Raw genomic sequence first — 19,015 nt, 5'->3', positions numbered from 1 at the left:
CCCATTGAGAATCTTCATTAGGAATGGCAGCTGGCTCTTCTCAGGACCCGTCTCAGCACCGACTGCTGTGGCTGTATCTTCTGTTTTTCAATTAACTTACATGATTGTTAATACATTAGCTGATAGTGAAACATTTTAAAACACAAGCTCTTTACCAAAACATTATTCCGTCCAATACTGTTTTACTTTCCCACTCATATTCATAAATAATATTGCTTTACTTCTGTTGGGTGTTTGCTTCCATTTCTTTTGCAGGTTTTCGCGTTAATTCTGTATGAGCTTTATGAAGTAAATAGTGGGGTGTTCCTTTAAATTTGGTGATTAGCCAGAAGTGGTGGCACCACCTGGAATACCGACAAGGGAGCCTGAGGCAGAAGGGTCATAAGGTCAAAGTCAGACCTCTGGAAATTGAAGGTAAGGAAAGTTGGTGTGACAGAGCTCGTGCCTGGTGAAGCCGGGCGAGTGCTTGAGTTGTAGCCCCACATCCCTGACTTGTGGATTTTAAAAACACACATTCCATTTTCTGCTTGGGAATTGGTCAAATGACATTATTTTCCTTGCTGGGATCAGTAATGTAAAGTCAGACGTTTTCTTCTAGATTTCCCAGGGCTTCGCTACCTACTTTAGAAGGAGCTAACCTGGCCTCATTTCCTGGGAGAATGTTCTTCAGAGTCCTGTGTTTCTAATCATTACTCTTAAATCTGGTCAATGAATGTGAGTGCTATGTTCCTCTAGTCTTGTGTGTTCATGCAGGAGAATGTACTGCATGTGCCATGGATGGAAATTTTACTCAATCGTTCTTCCGGTTGTTTTCTTACTAGTATAAAAAGTTCATCTGTGGGCTGGAGAGATGGCTCAGAGGTTAAGAGCATTGCCTGCTCTTCCAAAGGTCCTGAGTTCAATTCCCAGCAACCACATGGTGGCTCACAACCATCTGTAATGGGGTCTGGTGCCCTCTTCTGGCCTGCAGGCATACACACAGACAGAATATTGTATACATGATAAATAAATAAATATTTAAAAAAAAAGTTCATCTGTGCACTTATGCAATTTACCAACTTCCCTCCTTTCATAGTTTTTGGGAATTGTAACACTGTAATGCTGAAGCATGGTTATCACAGCTGATCCATTTGACCAGTGTTCCAGGAAAACAGTCACAGATAGGCTTTCGCGACTGTGTAAAGCATGTGGGGGTTGTTTTAGTGAGCAATGAATCTGAGCATTTAAGCCCCTGTAAAGGTAGAGTGATGCCATCCTTAATTGAAAACCCTTTCTGCACGTATTTTCAATGTCCTTACCAAACAGTAGAGGAATGTGTGCTTACTCATAAGATGCACTCCTGGTGTATGAATTGTATTTAATGGCTGCCTCATGGCTTCACTAAACTAGACTCTGCACGAGATAAACTAGTTGACTTGGTGACTATTAACTGAGCTTCCAGTCAAAGCCCATTATGAGGAACTAAAGCATGGAGTCAGATGGAGCAGCTAAACCAGCAAAGCAGCTACAGGTGCTAGCCCACTCTGCACGAGACACAGACGACTGCGCATGCTTTGAAGCAGGGCTTTCAATAGTCCCTGGAGTGGGCAAATTCTCTAGCACCATTTATGTGACTTAAATCCCACCTGCCAGATTTAGCTCTTGTCATGTTTTAGGAAATTAAATTATGTGAATTAGTAATTACATTTGAAAATGTTTCAAGTCTCCAAATCAGGAGCAGAAGGAGAGAGAGCACGAGCAAGGAACTCAGGACCGTGAGGGGTGCACCCACACACTGAGACAATGGGGATGTTCTATCAGGAACTCACCAAGGCCAACTGGCCTGGATCTGAAAAAGCATGGGATAAAACCGGACTCGCTGAACATAGCGGACAATGAGGACTACCGAGAACTCAAGAACAATGGCAATGGGTTTTTGATCCTACTGCCGTACTGGCTTTGTGGGAGCCTAGGCAGTTTGGATGCTCACCTTACTAGAGCTGGATGGAGGTGGGTGGTCCTTGGACTACCCACAGGGCAGGGAACCCTGATTGCTCTTTGAGCTGACGAGGGAGGGGGACATGATTGGGGGAGGGGGAGGGAAATGGGAGGCAGTGGCGGGGAAGAGACAGAAATCTTTAATAAATAAATAAATTAAAAAAAATGTTTCAACTCAATGGGCTTCCTGAAACAAAGGACATCCTGGATACACTTTACACTTGATACAGCATGTTAGGCACTAAACTTTTAACTCAAAGTGGGCACTAGTATCAGTGAATATAACGTCCTGACTCTTGACTGCCACACACTACTCCACTCAAATTTATCATCAAACACTACTTGTGTAATTTGATCACACCGATGTCCTCAGGGGCAGAGAGATACATGGTTCTCAGTTAAATCTCACGTTATTGGCCTTTCGTTTTCAATTTTGTTTTTTTTTTTGTCATCTTTCCTACCGGCAGTTATAGGCATATTTTATTGTTTACCAGAAGGATAGAAACTTCTTGATACTGGTGATTTGTTTAGAAACAGAAAACAGATAACCAAACTTACTGGGATTTGCTCTGAAGAAAAAAATAAAGGAGATTGAAGATGGAAGAGGACTCAGGCACTGACTGGCTTTGGAACACTGTGAGCACACCTTTGGGCTTTTTCCGATTGGTGATGCAATCTCTGATGAATCTAAATCTAGATGACTGAAATGCAATTAGTTAAACATGTTGGGTAGGTATCAAATAAAACTGTGCCCTGTTTTTGTTGTTTTTTAGAATGGAGCTTTAAAACTGTTTGTTTAGGGATACAGACTAAATACACTTCTAATCAAAGACTGAGAAAAATTACACAGATCAGCAGCTAGCTTAATTGGCTTCCTATAAACTTATTAATGAGGTTACAAAATACAAAAGCACTCCAGTGAATCATGAGGTGGCAAACTGAGAGCTGAGTTGTAACACGCTTTCCACAACACAACGTGCTTAACTATGCACAGTGAGTCATCTCCCTCCAGCCTGATAACGCTCTTGGCTACCTCGCATTCTGGGAGGGTGGTGCTTATCTGCTGAGCAAGGGTGAGTAGTTCTCTAGGTCAGCAGGCTAGGCCCTCACAGCAGTCGTGAGTAACAACAGCTGTCTCTCGAAGGTTCTAGAATTCTCGGGACATACTTTAAGAACTAAGAGGATCATCATGTGTTTGATTGTTCAGTGCCTATGTAAGGTGCACGATAGAATTCTGTGAACATACAGATGACGGCAACTCTACTGCTCATGGCAAAGCTTATTAAAACACCAGCCTGCTGCCAGATGTGGATTCTGGGCACAGCAACAACTTTAATATGTTCAAAAGTGGAAAATGTAGGAGGGGAAAACCGTTTTACTCTCAGGGCACTAAAATTATCCTCGGAAAAAGATTTCACTTTTCTCATTACTCTATTTGACAAAATTAAAAGTTGATCATTTCATTTTAGACTACCAACTTCCAATAAATTTGCCTCCTGTGGAACAGAAAGTATGGCAACCGGAATGCTTTTAGAAGAACGTCGCTGGAAGCCGCATGCTTTCCAGACAGAGAAGCAGAGGGACCACAGACAAGGGATCCAAAGTCTTGGTGAGGACTTTATTCCAGTCTTGTGACCAACTGTGGAAGAATAACTGGTTAATCTGACAGTGAAGGCACTAGGGGCGAATGGTCTCAGAAAACAAACGAGAAGGCACAGCCACTGAAGATGAATGCTCCACTAGTCCCAGTGGCAGGTAGGAAGAGGAGGAGTTAAGGGTTTGGGTGCAGATCTTGTAAAGCTCCCCCAGCACAGATATTTTCCAAATCTAGCTTTAGGATCTCGCTGTTGGTCCTGAGGAAGGTAGTAGCACACTGTGGAACCCACTGCCAACATATGAGATACATTTACAATCCCAATACATGCTTAATGGAATGTTTAGTATACTCAGTAATTCTAGCTTCATTACCACAAAGATGGAATGTCTGTCTCCTATACCTCTATGGAAAAAGACGAGGGGCTCAGGCAACAGCTCAGTTAGTAAGATGCTTGCCACATAAGTACCAGAACCTGAGTTCTGGTCCCCAGTGCTTACTGCAGTGCACGATTGTAACCTGGGTGCTGGGAAGATGGGGACGGGGCAGCTCCGAGGCTCACTAAGCTGGCCAGCCCAGTCCAATCTGTGAGCTCCAGATTCAGGGAGAGAACCACTGAGGAAGATAACCCACACTGACCTCTGGCCTCTACACTCACAGGTAAACACATCTGCAAACTCAGGTACATGCACAGACAACAGACAACTAAAAATAAAACATCATGAACTGAGTGGACTGTATCTTTAATAGTTTATGGGTAGCCATTACATGAGAACTGTAATGTAAAATAAAACTAAAGAGATGCCCGACAGCTGGCTAAAATGACAAATAATTCAAAATTTCCAGTAAACCTATGTTGAAAACTTCCTTATATTTTGTTTCAATGGTTTTTACTGTTAAAAAGACACAAGAGGGAGCTCAGTGCAGAGCTCTTGCCAGTGTGGGTGAAGCCCTGTGTCCCATCCCTAGTACCATAAAAGTGACTGCGTGAACATAAACTCATTTGTACCGCTTTTGACTTTCATAATACTATGACCCCTTTTCCAGTTCTTGATTTCTGGTTTCAAACTATCACTACCTCTTCATTTAAGTGTCTTTATTCATTTTATTAAAAATTTCGCAGGGCTATAGTGATGGCTCAGTTGTTAATAGCACTGGGTGCTCTGGCAGAGGACCCAGGTTCAGTTCCCAGCACCCACATGGTGGCTCACAATCATCTGTTAGTTCCAGTTCCAGAGGACCCAACATTCTCTTCTGCCTTCCTTGGGCACCAGACATGTGCACGGTGCACAGACATAGATACATGCAAACAAGCACTCATACACATAAAATAAAAATCCTTTCTAAAACATGTCTAAATAGACAAAGGTTTTAATGTTAAAACAAATGTTTTTACATTCACACTTCACAAACATTAAGAGTATAAAATGTATCAATGTAATTTAATTATGTGATAAATTGATTTATAACTATTTTCCTTTTAGCATGGAGACTTGGCTTGCCATCACTAGTCTTTCTCAAACAGCTAGATATAATCGCTAATGAAAGAGAACAGAATGTATTATATATGTGGCACCAGGCTCACTAAATGCTCATTAAATAAATAAGAAACCCTAGAGATGACCCATCTAACCCAGCAGACCTGACAAATGAGTGTCCCCAAATATAACTGTTCTGCTTTTCCCCTGCTCCTAGAGGTAACAAGTTTTATGGCAGAACTCAAGTACTAAACTAAATTTCACCTTTGTTATATATCCTTATTTTACCCTTAACAGTGTATCATTTCAGTTATGAAATGAGCGGTTCTGCTGTGGTGCTGTTGCCTGCAGTATCCGCGGGTAACACCTGCCCGGCTGACTTCCCTGCACAGCTAGTGTCTAGTCCATCTGCATTAGGATCCCGCAATGCTGCCTCTATCCTACCTCTCTTTAGACAATTCTAGAAAGCTTCATTGTGTTTTGACAATTTTATTCAAAGTCTTGATTTAAAAATCAATTTAAAGTATACAAATGTTTGTGTGGAGATCAGGAGAGGAATGGAAAGTAAAAGTAGTAAGCCTTGCTGTCTGAGTCATCCTCCTTGGCAGCAGGCAGATCACGCTGTGCCATATGTCCTCGCAGGCGCTCTTCTGCCATTACGCACACAAACATTTTGTCTATGCTTTGTGAAGTTAATGCAATAAAGAGCTATCACTTCTTAAAAAAAGACCAAAACTTTTTCTCTCAGTATGTGCACACTCAACCCCTTAAATTACAAGTGACTTAATATTCTGTTGCCCTGTTCCTCTGTAACTGACTACAAAAATGAGAAAACACAATTGAGTATGGGTTATTTTAAGGCAAGTTCAGATACTTTACATCTACTTGACCTTCATACTGCAGCTCATAAGTAGACCTTCGTGGTAAGTGCTCTTACTGCCCAGCTGGCACCAAGTTAAACAGCACACACACACATACACACACACACATACACACACACACACACACACTGAGCAAGCCTTTTGTATGGTGATCAATTTTTTATGATGTAAGTAACTGTTTCTCGCTGGAACATTTGTATATCTGATTTACTTTACAAATTGAGATAATCATAGAAATGAGACAAGAATATCTATAAAACAAGGGGCTTTATTGCCCCAAAGAAATTCTTGATGGCAATATTTTTCATACTTCATCTAAAAACAACAGAGTTCCACAAAGGCCAAAGGATGACAAACTACTTCAAATGAGCAAAACAAAATAGTACAAAAATACATTTAACAGAACAGGGGAGAACTTTTTTAAAAAATATATACATTCTGTTAAAATACTGATATGCAAAGAAATAACTTTCGGCCCTTGGCCAAACTTTAAATTCCCAATTAATTATAATCTTTAGTATTGACTTTATTAACTCTTGATTTCAGGACTGACTATATAAAGTATCAAATATAAGCAGTAGTGTAGCAAGAAATAATTGGCAGAAAGAATTATTCAACCAGTACTGACAGGTAAACCCTCCAAAGACTTTCTATGCACAACAAACGAGGAAAGAGTACAAGAGTTTCAATCCTAAATGGCTACTGTTATACTTCTTTCTTCTTCAGTATGAGCGGACCCACGTTATCGCCCGTCAATTCATTATGCTTATTATGGGACCCATCACAGGCAGGAAACTAAAAGGGAAAAAGAATTGCAAATGTTATTTTACAACGGGATTCATGAAGTAGAGACATCCGTGAGATGCTCATGCAGCTAGTGTGCCACAACAGCACACACCCACCATCCCAGCCACCACACTCCATGCAGGCAGGCATGTAGAGTGAAAAGAAGAATCTTTCCCAGCACTCAGGAGGCAGAGGCAGGTGGATCTCTGAGTTCGAGGCCAGCCTGGTCTACGGAGTAAGTTCTAGGACAGTCAGGGCTACACATAGAAATTCTGTCTTGAAAAACAAAACAACCAAACCAAAATAAAACAAAATCTTTGCTGATCCATATCAGTGAGTATAAAAGTTCAAAAAGGGATTGAAATAAGCTCTTGTTCTCTATGGAGCTCTACGTCTGAGCTAATTTCTTATTTGAATTAAAAAAAATAAATGTATAAAGTAAATGTTACAATGTTTTCTTATAAAACCCATTCTGCAAAGTTTCTGAAAAATATTAAAGGTGTTATTAAATGTTCAATCCATCCAAATATTATAATTAGTATTTTATTATAGGCTTTCCTCTAAATTTAAATTTTAAAAGGAAAATTATGATCCTACTGTATTATGTTTTTCTTCTATTAAGGCAGGACCTCATGTCATATGTTGGGGGGCCTGTGCATCAGATGTACGTGCTTGCCCATGGGGACACAAGTAGAGGCCAGAGACCGACATAATGATGTCCTCTTCAATTGCTTATTCACCTCAATTTTTGAGACAGGGCCTCTTGTTGAACCTGTGATTTCACTCCTGGTTGGCCAGGGAGCCTGTTATCTCTGTCCGTCCTCCCCCAACCCCTACCCCAGTGCTGGGGTAAAAAAAGTCCAGGAGTTGAACTGAGAGATCCTTATGCCTCTGCAGCAAAAATTTAATCCACAGAACCATCTTGCCATTAACTATTTCTTTAAAAACATGGTTTGTGTTGACTTCCCAATATCCCATCAGTTGTTACTTCCTATACTTTGACTGTTGCCTATTATATTGTTTCTAAAACTTTGCTGTTAAAAAGAATAAAACAGAAACATTTAAAGTTTCAAATAACCTTCACCAAATACAAAACAGATTTTATCAATTAGAATACTTACCACCCGAAATCCATTTTCTTCATTAAAAGCTACGTTATTATGGCTAGCATAGCTACACTATGCGAGCTATTTTACATGTATCATTTCACTAAATCTTCAAAAATATCTGCAAGACCTATAGAGAAGATTGAAAAAAACAAAACAAAACAAACAACAAAAGCAAAACAACTCTACAAACCAGAGATTAAAAGTTAATTAAGTCAGGGTAGGCATATTAGCCTTTAATCCCAGCACTCAGGAATCAAAAGCAGCAGTGTCTGAGTTCTAGGTGAATACCACCAATTTTAGGCCATCTAGTGCTACATAGTGAAACTCTGTTGAGAGAGACAGATAGAGAGACAGACAGAGACACAGAGAAACTGACCCAAACCAAACCAAGCTAGCAAATTTGCTTAACCTGCCCAAATGACAGATTGGCATCTAATATTAGTAATTACTTATTCTGACATCAAAGTTTAAGCTCCTTCCCATTAAATCTTAAATACTCTCTCTTGCAAAAAACAAATGAACAACAAACAAGAGGAAGTAGAAAAAGACAAGATCTCCTGAGTAAATTGGAGAGGGTTGAAGCGGAGAGGGGAGAGGCAGAAAAGGGAGCAGAGAAAAATGTAGAGCTCAATAAAAATCAATAAAAAAAATAAAAATTAAAAAAAAATATACTGCTCTAGACAAATGCTGAGCCACATGAGAGCATCAGAGTTCACTGCTCTCTTCTAATTCTATCAAGCAAAAAAGGTCAAACTTCATCTTGGGAATGTCAGTTTCAAATACTGAACAATATGGGGAAATCCCTAATCTCACAGAATTTCAACTGGAGATTGAGACAATCCTAAAGAACTCCAAACAACGTTATCGTACATGTAAATGGACATCTTACCGTCTTGGAACGCCAACACCTACAGTACGCTGCTTTAGTAAGACTCAGATCTTCAATGTTTATTTCGTTCACTACTTTAGGATTTTCTTTTTGTATTTTAAGATTAATCAAGCTATCCTTCTGTTGTTTCTTCTTCGGGAAGAATGGACGCACGGCAAGGTAGCCGAGAAGTGCAAGTACACCAAGGAAGGGCAGCAGGCGGAGCCATTCTGAAACTGAACACGTGCACAGCTGTCAGCATCTGCAGAGCTCCGTCAGGAACACAGACTGTCAAGTTCACGACTGCACAAACACAACAGACCCAGCTCTACTAGGATTATCTTCTTTTATTTGTAGGTTAACTCCATTTGAAAAACTGAAATTTTTGGAAGAGGTACTATTTTAAATATCCTATCTCATACATGCTAGGTATATTTGTGCTTATATTTACTTTTATCTGGACTTATAATGAACATAATTATGAACAAAGATGTTCTTATTAAGTTTAGGAAACATGTTCACTCTTTTCTCCTTAATACCACGTCTAAAACCATACAATGGAAATTCCACAAAAAATTTACTACTAACTTATAATTTCAGGCAGAACACAGCCTCAAATGTTTCAACTTACTTTTTAAGTAAAAAAAAAAATCCTTTAAAAAGCCAGGCTAATGAATTGAAACCTTTATATATTGAATAGTCTCATTAAAATACTTATTCAATACCTTTTACAGTATCTAGAAGGTCTCTAGAACATGAGAGATACAGACAAGGCAGACAAAATGGCTCTCAGAGGCCTGAGAATGCTCCCAGGCACCTCTGGGCATCCTTGCTGACCAATCCCAATCCTGCTAGGCACTGCAGCCTAGCTTAGGAAAGATTATGTGCCAAAGCATGCTAACAAATATCAATGATAAGTGATAGGCCGTGCTCCAGAGGCAACTGAACCAACTCATTTAACACGCTGTTGGCTTTGACAATTACATCATTTTAATATTACTCTGTTGTCACTTGTAGATAAAATGTAGTGCTGACAGGATTAGTTCATCAGCCCAAATCCAAGCCTATTCTAAGTCACCATGAATCAAGCTCCACAGATCTAAAATTAAATGTTTTTCTCTTGGAAGAACTACTCTGAAGACACTACAATTTAACCACTAACAAACATTAGCTCCTACGAAAACGCTGGGGATGGAGCTCAGGGGTAGAGTGCTGGCCTACCAAAAAGAAAAGAAAGTAGTTTTGATTCAACACAAAGCTAGAGATGGAATTTAACTTATTTATATAAGCAAATAATTGCTGAATGTAGAAAAATATTAAGTATTATTCAATGTAGTATTTTCAAATCACTAAACATGAAGCACCCGCTGTTCCTGTGGTATCCACAAACACAGGAGAGATGGGTATTTTCTTCTGTATCTCTGACTCACCACCTTGAGAGAGGGTTTCCTGTTGTGCCAGAAACTTGCCTTTTTCTAGGCTGACTGCCTGGCAAGCCCTCAGGATCTGCCTCCTCTGGCCCCTAAAACTAAGGCTTCTCGGGTGGTGGGACTCACCCTCAGGTTCTCATGCTACCTCCCTGGACCCTAGGCTATTAAATATGTATGATTTAATTTTATTCTTGTTATTATTTCACATAGGAACCTTATCAGGGAATGAGTGGCTCTACCTCCTGCTGACAAGCCCGACTCATGCAGCACTAGACACTCTGCTCTTCAAGCACTCTACCAACTGAGCGACATTGCCAGTCTTTCAGAAACTGCCCTTATGAACAATTAATTCCTTGGTAATCCATTATGCTAAAATAATATAATACAAATTTGATATGAGAGGTATTGTTACCTCCTATAACAAAGCAATAACATAAAAACACTGAATACACAGTCTATTTTTGAAGTTGTATTAAGTCAAAAGTTTTATAAAGTAAAAACAACAAGCATATAAAGCATAATTTAACTGCTTTGCATATATTTAATAAAACTATTTTTTTCTTTTTCTTTCTTTTTTTAATTTTCAAAAATTTTTTGAGACAGGATTTCTCTGTGCTTCTCTCCTGGCTGTCCTAGATCTCACTCTGTAGACCAGGCTGGCCTCTAACTCGGAGATCCACCTACCTCTGCCTTCCAAGTGCTGGGATTAAGGAGTGCACCACTATGCCTGGCTAAGATGATTTTACTTAAAGAATATAAACTACAAAAGACTCAAACAAATAAAAATCCTGTAAGATAAGCTACTTGCTTTGACAATTTTTATTCATACTAGTTACTGTGGGGAGGGAGAAATCACTAATTATAAACAGTACAGAAAATAAAGTGTCTGTCTTATAAGCACAAAGCCCTGAGTCCAATCCCCAGAACCCAGGTGTGGTGATAAGTGCTTGTACTAGTGTTAGGCAGAGACAAGAAGAAGGACCCCAAAGGCTCAATGGCCAGTCAGTCTAGCCTAATTGGTGAGTTCCACACCAATGAGACACTGTGTCTCAGCGTAGGCAGACAGCATTCTGAGGATGACACTCAAGGTTATCGTCTGACTTCCACACACAAGTGCATACGTGTGCATCAACACACATGAGTATGCCTACATGCACATAAAAAATGTAAGTGCATAATAAATACTTTCTGAATACAATCTCATCAATTTTCTCTTATAAATCAATTTTCAAGTTTTACTGTGTAAGTATTAAGTAGCCACTTTGTGGAGACACTGGCAGTGCAAGCACGGCTCGCTGTTTCCCTGCTTGCGGTGTCTGGGAAAAAGCAGGAATGCAGCAAACAACTCGATTACTGTTTATCTTTAGTTTAAGTCCAGGCTCCGTTGGTCTGTAAACCAGGAATAACAATCGTCTATTTGCTTCAAGGGCAATGTTGACTAAGTTTATTCCGGTTACTGCAGTAGGAATGGGGATGCTTGCTAGCAGATAATGAGAGGAGGGGCAGGCGGTAAGGAAGCAAAATACAGGTAATATAGTCACAGGCTGGACTAAGAGCCATGAAGAAAACAAACAAGGTGACATAAAGTCAACAAAACAAGCCGACTGACCAACCATCCAACCTGGTGGCACAGCGGTGAGGTGACTGCAGCCTCAGGTCAGGGAGTCAGGAAAGGCTTCTGAAAAAAAAGAAACCAGACAGACCTGAAAAGTTGGAAGCCAAAGGCTCACAGACTCAAGGATCTTCAAGACACAGAACTGTGAAACCTTGCAGACAATCTTCACTCAGCGAAAACTGCACAGCACTATCTGAAAGGAAGCTAGCGACACATTCCCCGACGAAGCTGCAGGGCACAGGTCTCCTCTCCAAGAGACCCCAGGTCCCGCTCGCTCTCTACCAGACTTGCGTACACCAACATCAAACCGGCAAACAGATCATTCCTATCGTGTTTGTTTACCTTTCTCTATGGCTTACAAAATTAAGGTAGAGAAAGGCTTTAAGGTGTTTAAGCAAAAAGCTTCTTATGCCTCTGAAACTAGCAGAACCCTCATTCACATGCTAGGTGAAGGACTGGGTTTCGAAGACACCAATATAATAAACGAACTACTAAAAAGCGCTTTCCATCCGTACGGAATACAGAGGCATAAAAAAGGATTACAATACTGCAAAATATGAGCAATTACATATCAGTCACGCAGAAGAGAGGTGATAATTCATTGCTGAGATGAACAAAATAATTTGGCTTTTGATCCTGTATGGGCCTTCCTGAATGCTGAGTAAGAGAACAGTTCCTAGGCAAACAAAGGGAGGAGCTGCACACCCAGCTGAAGAAGCTGAAGGCCAGGTGCAGACACTCACCAAAGCCCAGGGACACTCAGGGCCATGCTATCTTTGGAATACAATGGGAGAAGAGAAGGATTAAAGGCCTGAGCAAGTGTCACGTGATGAGAAGTTCTGATATGCAATAGGTAGGTAGGAATCTACTGATGTATGCGAATGTACTTAGAAAATTACCTACTAAGGAAGTCAAGCTAGACTCGGCTGGAAGACCCACAGGAGGAAGGCAGTGAGCAAGAGCAGAGGATGAGAATCCTACTGAAAGCTCATAGACCCAGCACTCGGAGATAGGATCACACCAACCTAGGCTACGGACGTGTCTCAAAAAAACAAAAACAAACAAAACACCCCACAAAGACAGGATCCAGAAGAAACTAATCCCACCTGGACCTAAAACAGAGAAAGGGGCTTGAGAGCCAGCTCAGAGGTTTCGAGTACTTATTGCTCCTCCAGAAGATATGAATTCACTTCCCAGCATCCACATGATGGCTCAGGATTGTTTGTAATTCAAGTTTCAGGGGATCCTTTAATGTCCTCCAGGCACATACCAGGCACAAATACGTGGTTTATAGATAGATATGCAGGCAAAACACCTACACACATAAATAATAATTTTTGAAGGGGAGGAGAAGAAAAGAAAGGAGGGAGAGGGAAAAGACTGAAGTATGGGGTGTAACACAAGTCCCTATTACCTAGACTTGGAACTCAGGTAAGTAATGCAGTCTAGATTCAAACTGCCAATCCTGTTTCAGCAGTCAGCATCTCAATTTCTTTAGTGCTGGTGGAAAGTTGCGAATATCACTGAACAGCTTTTATTATTATCACCTAAAGCCTAACTATCTCAAGATCAAAGGGCCAATAAACTTAATCAATTGTAAAGTTTTCCCCCATTCTATTATAAGCACAGCAGTATGCTAGTACCTAGGAAGCTGCACAGCCGATCACAAGTACTCAATGATCTGTGAGAGCCTGAGGAAACAGACTTTGAAAGAGCTATATGGCAGATAACGTTTGAGCCCCACACTGTTCTCCACAGAGGCTAAGTTCAGTCTTAATGACACTGCTTTTAAGAATAGATGAACTAAGCCGGGCGGTGGTGGCGCACGCCTTTAATCCCAGCACTCGGGAGGCAGAGGCAGGCGGATCTCTGTGAGTTCGAGACCAGCCTGGTCTACAAGAGCTAGTTCCAGGACAGGTTCCAAAACCACAGAGAAACCCTGTCTCAAAAAACCAAAAAAAAAAAAAAAAAAAAAAGAATAGATGAACTAGGAGAATAGAAAACTTACAATCTAAAAATATCTGTATAAGTATTTCCCCAAAAAATTCTAAAGATTTAGATTTTTCAAAAGATTTCTAAAATCAAACTGTCTTTCAGAAGTTATGTTAATAAAAACAACTCCTTTTGTTTACTTATGTTCTCCTATTGAGAAAACTCACCACGGTCCCACATTTTAAAAACTGAGGTATAATTTAGAGTAAAATAAACATACTAAGCACTCAGTTCTGTCTGTGACCAGTAACTGTACCCCTGCATCCACCAGTAAAGTTTTCTGTAAATATCTGTTTACCTGAGAAAGTCATTTCCTGAATCTGTCTAGAATATTCCTCCACTACTGATTTCTGTAACTAAACACTCTTTTATCCAACATAAAGTTGTCAATTGGTGATGGTGGCGCACTCCTTTAATCCCAGCACTCAGGAGGCAGAGGCAGGTGGGTCTCTGAGCTTGAGGCCAGGCTGGTTTACAGAGTGAGTTCTAAGACTGCACAGTAAAAACCTTTCTTGAAAAAAAAAGAAAAAAAAAGTTGCTGATATTCAATTAGTGGATTAGAAACTCATTTCTTTTTACTGCTGACCACTGCACTACACTACTTTATGACTATGACCTATTTTCCTATTGGCAGGTATCTGGATTGCTTCCAATATGGAAGGCCGTTCTAAATGAGGGTGGTACAAATACACATGAAGAAGATCTTAGGTGGATGTATGTTTTCAATCTTATCCTGCTTCTAAATTACAGGTTCAAAACTTGTCCCTTGCCGGGCGGTGGTGGCACACAACTTTAATCCCAGCACTCGGGAGGCAGAGGCAGGCGGATCTCTGTGAGTTCGAGGCCAGCCTGGTCTACAAGAGCTAGTGCCAGGACAGGATCCAAAGCTACAGAGAAACCCTGTCTCGAAAAACTTAAAAAAAAAAAATTGTCCCTTGGACATAATAGGAATGAACTTATTACAGGCTGGTATTCTTGTGTTACTTTGAAAAACTCATTTTGTTTTGTTTTTTTTCAAGACAGTGTTTCTCTGTGTAGCCCTGGCTATCCTAGAACTCTCTCTCTGTGGCCTCAAACTCAATAGGAAAGCATGAATAACAACAAAAGATTTTTTTTTTATTAAAGCTGTCTTCTAAGTTTTTATTTCAATGAAAATCTGTATTTTAGATCCTACAAGTGGCTCACTCAAGAGAATGAAATGTCACTATTACAATCTCCTTTGCAGGGGAGACAGCTTGAGGATTTCACCAAGCCTCCAGGACAGGACCTCGCGCTGCTGCTGCTGCCGCCACACTCAAAACAGAAAGAACGCTGTATTACCAGTACGCCGATGATTCTCCAACAAGTTACTAACACAAGTTATGATAACTAGACTTGTAGGTGCTGAACTGGGGCTTACACAGCTATTACTGAAGTGCCAATTTAACCAGGCCTGTCAGAGGGAAAAGGCAGAAGGCTCAAGTTCAAGGCTATCCTCAGCTACAGATGGAAGCCAGCCTGCATTACAGGAGACCCGGACTGAAAACAAAACCAAACAGACTGGGAGTTGTGTTACTGTTGAGAAACAGTCCTACATTAAATATTTTAAAGCGAGAGTCATCACACACTATTCATTTAGGAGGGGAAAGTTAGGGCTGAAATTCCTTATTGTCTTTAATAAGGATTAAGTATTTATCGACAGGAGGGACCTGTAAGAAATCATGCTTATAAAGTATTCCTTCCACTAAACTCTTCTGTCATATCATCTATAAAAAATTAAACTAATATGTCGTAACCAACATATATAAAGCAAGTTGCCCTACGCTGGTGTGAGAAAACTGTTCCCCTTTTTGACTGTCAGAAATCTAATTAATGTGTATTATTAGAATGAACTGTTTCTTTTTTTAATAAATAAATAGAAGAAAGAACTGGCAAAGCAGATCAATGCCACAAAATGACCTCACCCCTTTGGCTTTGCACTGCCAATTTAGTGAATACATTTAAGGGGATAATTCAAACGGGAAAACCAACCATTTAATTAATTAACATTAAACTACTACAGCTAATTTTTTTAAAAAAATTCTAAATTTCAGGCCATAAGGAAGCATGATCACAAAGCACGAGATTAGTAACTGTTAAATTGCAGAAGGATCACACTTAAAACGGTGCGTAAGCGGAGAGACGACAAAGGCGGGAAAGTCCATTCTTTACATGCTGCATTTTTTAAAAATCAAGTCTCTTAAAACAAGGGATTTTGATGTTTATAGAGAACTGAAGATTTGGACTATCTTTTCTTTTGTTATTTTCACGTCACTTCGGGTGTAGACATGTTTCTTTACTGTTTATTAGTCAGCTGCCATGCTTTCTCATCGATTTATCTCTTAATGGTGAAGTGTTAAAAAAACTCCACCTACTCAGTTAGCAGAGCAGCTGTCTCTGACAATAAAAATCCCTAAGTTTGTCAAAGTCTGTGTGATTGAGTTTATCCATCTAAATCTATGACAAGTCTTTTCTGTTGCCACCGTCATCCCTGAGAGGGAACTCGTTTTGAGGGAAGTACTCAAGTAAAAATAGTGAGCAAAATAATTCCCTTGAAATGGAGCTGACACCCGTCTCCAAATATCCTTACAATTCCATCTTCTGGTTCACAGACTCAATTTTATTTTTCTTTCATCAGGCTTCCAATGACAGTATTTTAAGTCAGCTATTTCTAAAAGGCTGCAGGATAATCAGACCTACTTATTTGCCTTAATTCATTTTTGGAACCCCAGATTCTCGGGGCTTGTCACTACCCTATACAGTCTGGAGATAGCGGACTTTGAGTCAAGACGTGAAGGACTGCATTATGGGAACCTTTTCACACAGGCAGGACCTCGACCCACTTAATTTCATGTTCTGAAATCATACCAGTCTTGGGACTACTTTCTGGCTACTTTTTCTCCACCTGCACTTGCTCCAGGAGCTGTAGTTATGGAGGTGACCTCAAGCCTCCACATACCACGGAGAACAGAGGTCACTTCGGATCTCGTTTATGAAAGCATCACACACGCTTTGCGTGGAGACCGCGCTTTTCCCAGCGCGCAGGGCGCCTCCTAAGGAGGACACAAAGTGCTTCACAAAATGCACGCGGTAGTGGGCACAGGAAGGAGACCCGCCGCCCCGAACTCAGCACCTCCTCCTGTACATCCGCCTGCGGGGGCGCCTCGGCAAGTTACCCTTCCCCACGACCCCGCAGCCCGGCGCCGCACAGGCGCACAAGGGCCCCGGGTCACGTGCAAGGCCTGGCGCCCCGCCCCGCTCCGTCCCTCGAACACCCCCACCCCCGCCCACGGGGCGGCGCGCACGGATACACGGCTGCGGGAGGGGTACCTGTGAGGCGGGCGAAGCCGGTAATGCTGTCGGGGACCGGCAGCTGCTTGAGGTAGGCGGGCAGCTGCACCTTCACGATGCGGGCCACGCTGTCCAGGACCATCCTGCCGCCGGCGTCTGCTGCCCGGCTGCTGCGCTTGCGTGAGACGGAAGCGGCCGGCGGGCTCGCGGGCTCGGGCGGGAGGTGGCCAGGCGGGCAGCGATTGGCGCGCGGCGAGTGACGTGCGCGCTGCGGAGCGCGTGCGGAGCCCGGCCTGCCACGCACCCGCGCGCCGGGCAGAGGCGAGGGACGGTGCTCTCTCCCCGGAAGCCGCCTTTCCAGAGTGAGTGTCTCCCGGCCTCTCCGCTTTGTGCGGCTCTGGCCTCACGGACCCCCCAGTTGGCTGCGGGTCCCGGCCTCGGCCTTGCAAGCTCCAAGAGCACCCCAACCCTGCGCAGTGCTTTGCAGGCTCAGGGAGAGCACCCCAATCTGTGCAGTGCCCGGCCCGGCCTTACAAGCTCTAAAGGCACCCCAACTTGCGCAGTCCCCCGGCCTCGGTCTTACAATCTCTAAAGGCACCCCAACTTGCGCAGTGCCCCAGCCCGGCTTTGCGAGCTGTAAGAGCACCCCAACCCTGTGCAATGCCCAGGCCCCGGCTTCACCTGCCTTTTAAGCCGGGGTTTAAAAGACACACAAAGCAGAACTACCTAGTGACTTTTCCTCCGTAGCTTTGGTCAGTCCTGCTCAAGTAGCCTAAGGCTTTTTTTTCCTTCCGGCCACTCTGACAAATTCTAATAGTCCATGGTTAGATTTCGTTTTTTTCAGTTCCCTGTGAGGGTGAGTTGACTAAAACGCTGGGGGGGGGGGAGTGTTTTGTTTTGTTTAAAGGGGTGGGGGGGAATGAGAGTTTATCTTTTGTTTTTGAGACTGCTCTGTCACCCTGGCTGTCTTCAAGGTCAGGAAGCTGGTTTAGCTAGAGCTTCCGACCCTCCTATCTTCAACTTCCAAATGCTGGGTCTACCACGCCTGTCTTGTTTCTTTGCTACAAGGGCTTGCTTCTTCTAAAACTTAAAAAGTATTTGTGAAGTTTTACTCTTTGGGCTGAAGTCAGACTAGCCAGAGTCATGCACTCGTTGTGGGGTTAAGGGCCCCTTTGGATCTGCTGTTGGGTAAGTTAGATCAGCAGGCTTGAAGGCCGCTGAAGATGGACCCCTCTTTCAGTCAGCCCCTTACAATACTAGGAACTGGAACTGCAGCTCTGATTGCTGGTCACAAAGAATGGGATCTAAATCCCATCTGGCCCTGGTGGGAAGCTTGCATTCTGACTGACTCGAAGATCTTAAGTTTGCCATCTGATGCTGAGGAGGGGGCTTTCTCCTAAGAACAAAGACATAACCATTGTTCCCTTAAGACTTCATCCAAATGGGCCTGTTACGAAAATAACCGTCAGGAGAATTGTCCAAGAAACTTAAGAGGCTCAAATTGTACAATGCCAACTTCTAAAACATGTCACAGCACCATAATTTCTTAGCTGTTGTTCACTGTCGCGTCTTGAAACTGTTTGCCTCTGCAGCGCTCCCTTTGGTCGCTGCCCACTTTGACCCTTTGTGAATGCACTACAATACCATTCAATAAAATCTGCCTTTCCACTATCCTGGGTCTTGGCTAATTTTTTTTTTTAACAGATCACAAGGAGTAGGAAGCTGAGGGGAGACTAGAGTAAGTACCTGGTCAATGTATCAGAACTTAAGAGTTCTATAGCATACAGTATTTTGTATGCTAACGTGATGTCAAGTAGCTTTATTTTTTATTGGTATTTTAAAGTGGAAACTGTCTTTTGAAATGCTTAAATCTAATCTCTGATCATCTTTCCCTAAAACACTAAAAAGAAAAGTAGCAGATAATGAAAACCTTGAAAAAATTACTGTCTATCTGGAAAGATGGCTCAACAGTTAAG

At 41.9% G+C, this 19,015-nt stretch overlaps 1 protein-coding gene across 1 annotated transcript; it reads right to left on the bottom strand.

The window, feature by feature from the left end:
- Positions 1 to 4,924: 4,924 nt before the first annotated feature.
- Cisd2 (CDGSH iron sulfur domain 2) lies at positions 4,925 to 17,274 on the bottom strand. The gene is made up of 3 exons (XM_041649126.1): positions 17,079 to 17,274; positions 8,715 to 8,929; positions 4,925 to 6,725 (listed from the first exon to the last, which is right to left on the bottom strand). Exons 1-3 carry the CDS (start codon positions 17,179 to 17,181, stop codon positions 6,636 to 6,638), a joined length of 408 nt encoding a protein of 135 aa, XP_041505060.1. The 5' UTR covers positions 17,182 to 17,274; the 3' UTR covers positions 4,925 to 6,635.
- Positions 17,275 to 19,015: the final 1,741 nt, after the last annotated feature.

The sequence above is a fragment of the Microtus oregoni genome, unplaced genomic scaffold (genome assembly GCF_018167655.1).
Source record: "Microtus oregoni isolate MIOR12 unplaced genomic scaffold, Mior012 000000F_ref0000247, whole genome shotgun sequence".
Lineage (NCBI taxonomy): Eukaryota > Metazoa > Chordata > Mammalia > Rodentia > Cricetidae > Microtus > Microtus oregoni.
The sequence above is the reverse complement of the archived record's forward strand: the minus strand, read 5'-3'. Positions and strand labels throughout refer to the sequence as shown.